The following is a 10,429-nucleotide window of genomic DNA, read 5'->3' as shown; positions in this document are numbered from 1 at the left end:
CCCCATGATGGCCCTTATGGGGCTATGATGGTGTCCAGTGGCCAAGGCAATGGTAGAATCCCTAACTCTTTGCCTTTCATTGGCTGGTAAGATGTAGGGTGGAAAGAGAAGGTAGAAAAGTGCTTTTGAGTCTGATTGCCAATATGGGTTAGCCTGGATTAGCCTGGGGTAGTTCAGGATCTACCTGGCAATGAAATGGATGTACCGGGGATGATTATGATCACATGTCAACTGAGTCACTGTGCTTTTGCTTTTGCAATTTGCTCTAACAGGCCTCGGCTGGGGAGGGGAGGGGTAGAATTCACCTCTGGAGTTAATGTGTATGGTAAGCAAAACCCCACTCTGGGTCCTACTTGGACCTTTACTGATTCCGGCTGTCACTGATGGCCCTGTTGGCCAGCGGATCGAAATTATGACTGGTCTCATCACAGATCTTGGTGGGCCTGGGTTCTATGGCAAAGTAGCTGCTCTCTCTGGGCTGTTTGGTGATAACCAGCCTGGATGAGCCTTCGTTGCGTGGCTAGAGCAGCATCTTGGCCTGCATGGTGCGGGGGCAGCAGGAGAGTAGGGGCTTCAACCAGCACAAACCAAGCCCAACCTGCTTGGCTTTGTGCTCTGCAGGAAGGAAGGCGTTCAAACAAGGTCCCAGCTCCGTAATACCTCATTCATCTAGGGTGGTAGAAACTTAAAGGCCATCTCAGCAAAGCTCCTTCTTCCCTTTAAAGAGATGCCTGGCTTTTGCTGAACGGCTGCTGAGACAGAAAGCTCATCTCTGGCAGACAGCAAGTTCTCTCTTACAGCTATGAAGTTTCACCCATTGGTCCTAGTTCCGCTCATAGGAGTGATCCGGGACTAGCAAACTGTGCTTGAATTTATCTAATGATCTGCAGGCCTATGGAGGGTATGGGCACTGGTATTCTGCCTAACTCTTCAGAAGTCTGATCTGACCTGGGATGTCACGCCTTTGCCCTCTGAGCCTCCAGACTGCCCTGGAGGCTTTGGTCCAAAGAACAGCCTACATCATTAATCTTCCATGGGAGAGACAGGTGCACGGTGGGCACTGAGAGTTTGTTGGACCATCACAAGGGGGCCCACTGCTTTGTATTCATAAGCCCAAAGGCACAGAAGTATGTGTACAGGAACTCAACTTTGCAGTTTTGGCTGGTTGCTTCGTAATCCCTTTCCTCCCCCAAATCTAAGCATCCCACTCACCACGGAACCATAAGGTATAATAATTACTCTGAGCTCCAGGCTTTCATACCAATACCTTCCTGACCAACACTCTTAAGGACCGCAGACCCTCATTCTCTGAACATTTCAACCAGGGATCAGGGTCCAAATCCCACTGCCCAGAGCAGCTCTCAGACACCTACAGAAGCTCCATGGTAACCCTGCCCCAGCAGCTTTACTCTATAGTATGCCCATGCTGAGTCCTACATCTTTGTGTCAACGGCAGCGACTAGCCCATCCTCTTAGGTAACTAGGATGCTAAGCCTGGGGTCTACCATTATGGTGCTGACCCCGCCTCTTGGGGACCGAACATTCTTGGGTGGATTTGAGGGGGTGAATGTGGCCTCTTTGATGACCTTTTTCCACCTCTTCTGGAGGCAGGCAGGAGGGATGCAAGAGGTGGTCTTGGTACCTACAAGAGTGTTGTAGAAGTCTATGCCTGGTTACCAGTAAACCAGGAGAGAGAGTGTTCATGTGCATAAGTATGGCTTAGACATCTCTCTGTGCTTCTGAGGATCATACCCATGACTGACAAACTGGAGCCTCCTCCACTCTCTGCCACTGACTTCTCTCCTTGCTGTTCAGGCAGTGGATGACCTCAAAGGCAGATCCTGGATGGATGGAAGCCAAGGCCTTGCATTTTATCACCGCTAGGCATGTCTCTGTTGAAAACCTCCAACACGGAACCCTTGCATGGGGATATAGGAACAAGGCTGAGTCTCAGCTGGTTCCCTCTATGCTGGATTCACATTACTTATTTCCCTGTTTTATTTGGCTGTGATTTGGAGCTGGCATCATGGGCTGAGAAGGAGCTCAGACTAGTTAGATGACGGGGAAGGAAAGTCAGGGCTTGGAGATGCAACGACCACCGTGTGACTCATGTCTCATCTTCTGCCCTGCAGCTTGGGTTGACCACCTGTCCCCAGGGATCCTGGCCCAGCACAATGTGTTGGCCTTGTGGTTTAGAATTAGCATCGTGGTCATCTTACCCACAGGATCACCCGTGTTTTCCATGGCATCACTCCTGACTCAACTTGGTGCTGATGGCCTCTCTGTCCAGCCCAGGAGAGGCCAGATGCAGGCTAAGTGAAGGGGGTTTTCTTCATCCCCCGTGAGGTACAGGGGAGCTGCCCTCTCCTTCAGTGTCACTGGATCTGGGCTGGGCAGTTACTCCTGCAAAGACGACATGGTGAGCAACTGTTTGCTCCTCCCTGGGCCTCACTTGTCTGCAGCACCCTTGCTAGACTGAACACCGCTATGCACACAACAGGGATTCACATCAGAACTGAGGAAATGTAGATCACGGTGAGGATACACACCAGGAGCTAGCTTACCAACGGGGCACCAATGATGAATAAACATGATGGCTCAGAGGGAAAATTATCATCTTTTCTCCAAGACACTGAGACACATTCTAAGGCAACACCTTTGTTCCAAGTGGTTCTGGCCAGTCCCTCTCCATCCCCCATCCTACTGTGTCACAGAAGTGACCACTTTGCCCAGTAGACCATAGGCAACCTTGGTTCTGAGTAGTCCTATCGGGTCCTAACTTCCAGACTTTGCCTTTCTGTTTTCCTACCCAAAGCTCTCCAAATCTACCCACCCCTTCTACCTGGCTGAGGCTCCTCTTTCTACATCTTTTCCCACTAATTGGTTGGTTGGCCCAACATGCTACAGCCAAGAAATGGCTGGGCTGGATTAGAACCAAAGCCTGAGTCCTTCTATCACAACCCCATGTCTCACCAAGGGATGGACCGTGCCATAGTAAACTGAGCTTCCTGATGGCGCCCCCTCCAGGGCCCTGCACGTTGTAAGAACCCAGTGAGTATGTGGGGTTGAAGTAAAGTGACGAGGCTTCCAGCCCCCAGCCCCTCATGTGAAGTGTATCCTCAGATCGGCCCCCATTAGCAACCATGTGACTCTACCTAGACAAAGGGCACCGCCTCTTAGAGGCCCCAGCATTCAGGAATCTGCTGAGTAAGGCTATGTTCATCATCTCCTTTCCCTTTAGGGTTTTATGCGCTCAGCCGTCGCCACTCCAGATGGGCATGTCCTTGTAATTCTAGTAGATTTCAATGGCTTTTTTTCCAGTATCCAACTGAAGGAGACTTGAGTTGAGATCAACCCATGAACAGTGAGGTCAGGGTACCCCCATACCACAGGATCTGCTAAGGGGAAGGTGAGCTGGACTTGAGTCTAGAATTGGCCTCAGGAGGAAGTGGCATGGCCAGGCATTGTGCCTCTTAGACTGGGCTGTAATTCCCTAGGGTCCATCATAGTGAGTTGAAGGGATCAAAGCCACATGAGGGACCAGGGCACATGTGGTTAAAAAAATATTTATGCACTCCTATGAAAACAAATCAGGCTAGATTAGAGAAGAATGCAAATATTATGTGAATTGCTAGACATGAAACTGAAGGAATTTTAAGCTTACCGTTGTCTCCTTTGGGCTTTACAAGATCCACTGGGCCTGTTTCACTCTAGTCTTTGCTGTTACGGGTAGCCCCCCATGGGAAAATCTGAGACATGGGAAAATATTGTCTTTGAAGTCAGAAGAACCAGTTTAAATCCTGGCTCCCTCCTTTACTAGCTGTGGCGGAACTGTGGGCAAACGATTTCACCCCTCTGAAACTCTGTCCTCGTCTATAAAATGGGGACAATTAGAAGCCCTTCTTAGGAATGCTGGAAGAATTCAGTGAGCTCACATTTAGAGTCTCCAGCACAGGGTCTGCTGGTTGCACGGGAAGGCTGACATCTGGCAGGCAGGCCACTGCCCAGGCTACATCCAAAGAGACAGTGTAAAAGCAAGCTGATCCCTTCTGCTCCCACAAAGGGAGGCATGCTGTAGCCATCTAGAGGCTCAGAGCCCCCTGGCCCCAGGACCTTCGTACCAGAAAGGAAGAGAGGACGACGTGTTAGAGTGCAGCTAGGATACATCCCGAAGATGTCTAGGCCAGACATGCAGTCAGGTGGGGACAGTACCTGGCTTCTCGTTAATTCCTTGCATCTTCTCCAAACAGGGTCCACATCTAGGAGGTGAGAGCCATAAGGCTTTGTGCTAAGTGAGGGGACTCTCTCGGGCAGCCCAGAGACAGGAGGCTGGCCCCTGTCGTGGAGACCCAGAGAGCATGAGTTCCACTTCCCTCTGCGTCGTGAACGGTGAGCCTGCCCTGTAAGTGTAGAGGAGTGGGAGGATACCCCGAGGGAGGGGAGGTTTGCCCAGGAGCTTTCCTGGGGAAGGGATCAAGTCCAAATTCCCGGGCACCAGCGCCCCGTCTCATCTACGTCCTGCCACATTCTTGCCACGTGGGATCTTGGGGAAAGCATCCCCATCCGCGAGCCTCAGTATCTGTCTTCCAGTGTAAACTGGCCGAAGACTGTTCACTGCCCTGCATCCTTTGGAGGGTGGTTGGGTTGTGAGGAAATGACGGGGGCCAGGGGTGCTGAGCTGGGGGAACCATCACTGGCCCTTGTTGGGTTACCCAGCATGGCCCGAGTTTTCATTCTAAATTTCTTCTCCCCAGAGTCACATTCTAAATTCCTACCATCTGAAATGATAGAAGCCAGTCATTTTCATCTGCCAGCTATTCTGCCCCCTCCTGAGCAGAGTAAATCCTAGGGTTTATTTGTGTTAGACAGCACCCCCTCTCCCAGCCCCCATTCTGTACGGATGAGCCCAGATCTGAGAGAGGAGCATATAGCTGGCTGATCTGCTATGTCACAGGCTCCTTGAAGGCCGAGACTAGAGCCAGGGGAGGCCAGCAGGGGGCCAGGGCCTGGGGACCAGGGAAAGGGACCATGAAAGGGGAAGAGCAAGTTCGTGGTGGGGCTCCTCTGCCTTCCTTTGCTTTGAGATGCTTCCTTTTGAACCTCCAAAGTGACAGCCCTTCCTTGATCGAGTCTGGTGTCCCTGGACTTCCAGACAGTTCCAGAGCCCATGCCGACGGGAACAGCTTCTGTGGGCTCCTTCCGTGTCCCGTCCTCATGGGCCCAGGGGTCTGGCTTGGTCACCCTGCTTCGTGGCAGAGCAGAGACCCTGAGTTTCTCACAGAAGCTGTGTCTCCTGATCCAGCAACAAAATAATGAGCAGACAGACAAATAGATGTGATATTAAAAAGTATACGCTTAAGGGACCATTTTCACAGTGTCTGATGAAAGGGAAGAGGCAGCCCCACTGGCCCCACAGGGAGCCTCCTCTAGCTCTGGGCTGAGCGCATCGCTCAAAGCTCCGCTGGCTCCTTCTTGCCCACGGGGGCCAAGTCTGCCCTGTTGGTGGAGCATTTGCCCCCTGACCCTGGCTTACCTCCTGCCATGTTCTGCTCCAGTTGGGCTGACCTCCTGCCATCTCACCCACCAACCCCCCCCCCAAGGATTTTGCACACCTCTTTGTCTTTGCACACGCTGATCTCTTGGCCTGAGTTTCCTTTTCTTCCTTTTTCTACCCAATGGAATGGATGTCACCTCCTCTAGAAAGCTCTACGCTGAATCTCTCTCGCTGCGAGGCTCGTATAACACTTGTAAGCTGCGCTGTGGTTCAATTTTCCCAGGATACAGTAAGCTCTTTAGGGAGGACACTGTGCCTTACTGAATTCTGTGCTCCTCACGGAGCTAGACCGGCCTTCAAGATGAAGACCAGCACCCCATCTGGGGCTAGACCAGCCTTCAAGATGAAGCTTCCTGGATCCCAGGCCACCTGTGGGCTGCCAGGTACTGTACCAAAGCACCAGCTAGAGACCAAGGTAGAGTGTCCCTGGCTGGCAGACCTCACAGCCTGAGGGCACAGGGAATTGTTTTCACTGGCTAAGAAATGAGATGGGACTAGCTTTCCTGGGGAACCGGGAATGAGTTGCTAAAATATATCTGAAATTCTGAGCTTCCCAGAAAAATTGGCATCGGAAAGAAAGAATTAAATTCCCATTTGTGGAGTTCTCTGCTCAGAAATTTCTGGCCTTATTTTCCCTCCATATAATAATTGCTTGGCTGAGAAAGGATGAAGAAAACATTACAAATAAGTCTCATCACTATTATCTGCCTTTTGGAAACCAGAATATCATGACTGAGAAAGATGCCTCAGTGTCTTCGGTTGTAAAATAAGAATGATAACAGGTGAATAGCTCGCTCAGGGAGGGCGGGGGTGGGTTCTGAGAACTTGCCAAGCCTGGCATATAATAGATACTTAGCCAATGCTGGGCCCCCCTGTCATTGACTGACCCATACTTCGGGCAAGAGTCTAGATTCCCCAGGTCTGATCCCCTTGTCCTATTTTAAACCAAAGTATAGCTGGGTCCACGATGACATTTTCTGAGATGGCAGCTGAGTTTCTCTAGGAAGGTGTTCAAATTTGGAGATCCGAGGTTACGCTGGTACTCCATCTATCCGCCCCAAAGGCAACCAAAATGGAGTGTCCTCAGACTAGCCCTTCAGACTATCTCTCCCTCGCTCAGTGGCTGTGCTGTCCCTGGCTGGGACCTTTTAAGGACATTGCCAGGAGAGATAACAGGCTCCAGAGATTTGTCTTATAGCTACACAACCAAACTTCCCTCCCCACCTTTTTTTTGATATAAGAGACTAAGAAAGATTTTACACCCTCCAAAAGAAAGTTTCTTTTCACATACACTTTGGAAAGTCATCAATTCTTAACTTGTTCATCCCTCCCAAAGGCGCCACCGCCCAAGACACGCCGGGTCAGCCAGAGCCGTGCCCCAGGGAGGTAGTCCTTTTTCACAGAGACAAGGAGGAGCGGCAAAGTTCCCTGCAGTTCTGCCCCATCCCACTGACCACAAAAAAGCAAAGAAAACCTTCATCCAGGAGTGCCGCAGACACAGCGGACTGGCCAGTGAACGACAGAAGGTCAAGGCCTGGGCTGGGGGAGGGGTACACAATGGTGGTGGGCCAAGCCCCATGCAGGTTAGTTGGGAGGCTGGGGGCCTCTGCTGTGGTCTTGGGCGCATCCTGAAGTCCCAGTGATCCAGAGGTCCCTGAAGGAGACGGCAGCAGAGGAGTGACCCCCCAAGAGCCCGGTCATATTCACGACCACGTGGAGGAGGAAAGCACACATCCCCCCACTGCCCAGGGGACGCAGGGCAGAGGAAGTGCTGCCAGGCCTGTCACTCCCCTGTACCCACACAGTCAGCTTGCCTCAAGATTCACAAACTTGAAAAGAGCAAAAAAAATTGCACTGAAAAATCCGGGCCTTGCTACACAGGTGCACTTCTGTATGGGGCCGTGCCTGAGGCTGGAAAAGAAGCCTGGGCCTTTCAGGGCGGTGTTGCCCACAGCAACTGGAGACCCCTCCGAAGGTACAGAGCCCACCGTGGACCACAGGACCACCAGTCTTCTCCCTGGAGTTGGGCAGGGTGCCACCGCTCAGCCCCTGGGCCCAGTCGCTGCCATTCACAGAAAAGGGGGCTTGGCTGCAGCAGCCTCTGGCAGGTTCTCCATGCCATTGGGTTAAAAGGAGCTTAAATATTCCAGTGCCACCTCGTATACAAATTTATACTGTTCCTGAGAGGAGGAGAGGCAGAGAGGGAGAAGAGAAGACGAGAGAGACAGATGAAAAGGAAAGGGAAAATGCATTTAGTTTAGAGATACAAATTATGGAGGAAACATTATGTATGTCTGTACTAACAGTCAATTCAAAATTGTCCACGCAGATTCAGATTCAGTAGATCTGGAGTGGCGCTCAAGAGTCTACATTTCTACCAGGCTCCCGTGTGACACTACTGCTGCTGCTGGTCTGTGGACCAGACTTAGGCCCTCACTTTGGGTAAGCCCACGCTTAGCACAGACTTAAAGACTCATTAAAGTTCCCTGTGTACGGTATGTCTCCATCTCTGCACCAGGTCTTTCTTAACATCTGGAGCTCTGCCCCCTGTCTCTTCCTCTCCCTTGCTTCACAGTGTCCTAGCCCAAGGCTTTATATGATAAAAATGAGCATAAATTAATTAGAATAGGATTGGACTGAGTCAAAAACGTAATTCACATTCTACTAATCCAGAATCCCTTCCCCTAAGCCAGAATTAGTGATACTTTCTCACGGCATGGAAAGAAAGTAAAACAACGTAGCGTGTGCCAAGACGAATTATCTGGACTCTCTGCAGAAGAGAAGCTGGTGAGGCTGGAGGGAGGAAGCAGGTAACTGTGTGTGCAAAGGGCAGCGACTGCAGGTGCTCAAGAAGCATCCGGCTGTTCAGTGTTTTTACCCTTTGATGCTATTTTCTTCAGGTCAAGGGAACTACGGTCAGCCCCTGGCTACTGGAGAACAGTTCTCGGGACACTCACCAGGGTCTCCACCATGTTGGACTTGTTGTTACGTAACGTTTTCACGATGTGGAACACGTCGATGATGTTTTGCTGCTGGATCATCTCACACACGCTGCAGACGGCACAGAAGGTTCCGCTGCGGCCTCCCCCATTTCTACACAAACACAGAGCAAAAAGGTGAGCAAGCTTCCTGGGTACCCGTCAGGCGCCTGCCGAGCCTAAGGCCATGCCGGCAGTAGTGGAGGGTGGCTGCGCCGGCAGATGCAAGGGAAGGCAGTGGTGAAAGTCTTCGCCTGAGCCATGAGCTACGGTTGGAGTCCCATCTGTGCCGTGAACCTGCTTTGACCTTGGGCAAGTCACTTCCTGTGTCTGAGCCTCAGGTTCTTCATTTGTATAATGAAGGGGATAACCTTTGAAAGCTCACTTAGCTTGATGTTTCCTTGGTTCTAGCAGCATGTGACTGTCACCCACGGCATACTGACCCAAACCCCCAGGACAGACAGAGTGTCTTTGTACGTGTGGTGCCTGCATCCTTGTCCAAAAGGATGCTCTGGGTCCACCTACACATCCAGTGAAGACAGCGGAAGGTTGCATGTGTTTTTACTCCTAGTTCTTCCCATCTGCTAAGGACAGCAATACCAGAGACTTCTCTGTTAGCTGGGGTCAGCCAGCCTAGGTTTTGGGTGAGGCTGGGATGGGTCTCAGATGCTGAATCCCGAAAAGACGCATCTCCATTTATACACCCCGGTTTAAGCAAGACCCTACTGACCTGGAAAATAGAGAAAGAGGGCTCTTGGCAGGGTCATCCCTCTGTCACACTTTCTTTCCGATGCTCCGTAAGTCATCTTCATGGAAACACCCCTCCAACTCTTTACCGAAAATCTCTTTAGGAATCTGCCAGATTTGGAACTCCTGGGCATATTGCCAAGAGCAACTAATGATGTCATGTAATGGTCTGTGTCTAGAGAACATCTGGATGGAAACTAAGTCACTGAGTCTACCTCCCAGATGTTTTATCCACAGGACACCCAGCGACCAGATGTTTCAAGTACAGACAGCTGCCCTCCATTCACTGGCCAGTGCCTGCATTTCCGTGTCTGTTTTGGTGTCTCTGCCCTCCAAGGATGCCAAGGTCTCTGTTGACAGAAGGACACCCCTGTGCTTTCCTACAGCTCAAACTGCTGGTCACCTCGGCAAGGGAAGACACGAATAAAAGGTACTCCTGCAAAAAAGCAGGCTACAAAACAACTGCATGGGACAGAGTAGGAAGGGCCCCCTGTCCATCCCTCCCTTAAGCTCTCCGATTTTCCTGACATGTGTGCACCACATGAAAGAGGGGGCACGATAAGCCGGTTTTGAAATGACTGAACTCCATTCCAGGATAAGATGTTATTAATGCCTCCACCTGCTCCAGAAATATTATTCTGAAAAAGGGAAGACTTTGATTCAACTTCCTTTTTAAAGAGTGAGGCCCTCTCCATCACTTCTCCCCAAATCACTTTAAGTTCTAAGAAGCAAAGTGAATGATTGTGAATCAGCTGTTCCACACATAGCGTTATGGCTGCAATCCCAGTCCATTAAAGGACTGTAATGCCTTGACTACCCTCCTATTGGCCTGTAAGGGTGTGGTATGGCCAGGCATGCCTAGGACTGGTATTTGTGGCCAGCGGCATCCTCAAGGATGTCCCATTACCCACCACCTTGTTGCCCTGGAGACCCCTCCATCATACTCACAGGCAGTGGACCACAGTGCGTCCCTCCCTCCCATCGTACTGCTCCTGCCACTTCTCCAGCCGTCGGACCACTTTGAGCAGAGAGCGCTTGGAGGGGGGTGTGTCCCGGTAGGCAGGCCAGCCAATGTACTGGAGGTGCTGGACTATACGATACCCATCCTGTGGCTGAGAACAGAGAGGCTATTAGGGCTGTTCTGCTGGGG

General features: G+C 51.2%; 1 protein-coding gene across 2 annotated transcripts in view; it reads right to left on the bottom strand.

The window, feature by feature from the left end:
- Positions 1-6,920: 6,920 nt before the first annotated feature.
- The window catches only part of PTPRT (protein tyrosine phosphatase receptor type T), a 785,959-nt gene continuing 782,450 nt past the window's right edge, over positions 6,921-10,429 (bottom strand). For both annotated transcript variants that reach the window (XM_068565244.1, XM_068565245.1), the window contains exons 27-29: positions 10,228-10,391; positions 8,512-8,647; positions 6,921-7,734 (exon numbers count right to left, since the gene is read on the bottom strand). In XM_068565244.1, coding sequence (XP_068421345.1) covers positions 7,681-7,734; positions 8,512-8,647; positions 10,228-10,391 — 354 coding nt within the window. In that variant the 3' untranslated portion in view covers positions 6,921-7,680. The remainder of the gene's footprint in view (positions 7,735-8,511; positions 8,648-10,227; positions 10,392-10,429) is intronic.

This window comes from Eschrichtius robustus, chromosome 16 (assembly GCF_028021215.1).
Source record: "Eschrichtius robustus isolate mEscRob2 chromosome 16, mEscRob2.pri, whole genome shotgun sequence".
Taxonomy (NCBI): domain Eukaryota; kingdom Metazoa; phylum Chordata; class Mammalia; order Artiodactyla; family Eschrichtiidae; genus Eschrichtius; species Eschrichtius robustus.
This window is presented reverse-complemented; position numbering and strand designations above follow the sequence as displayed.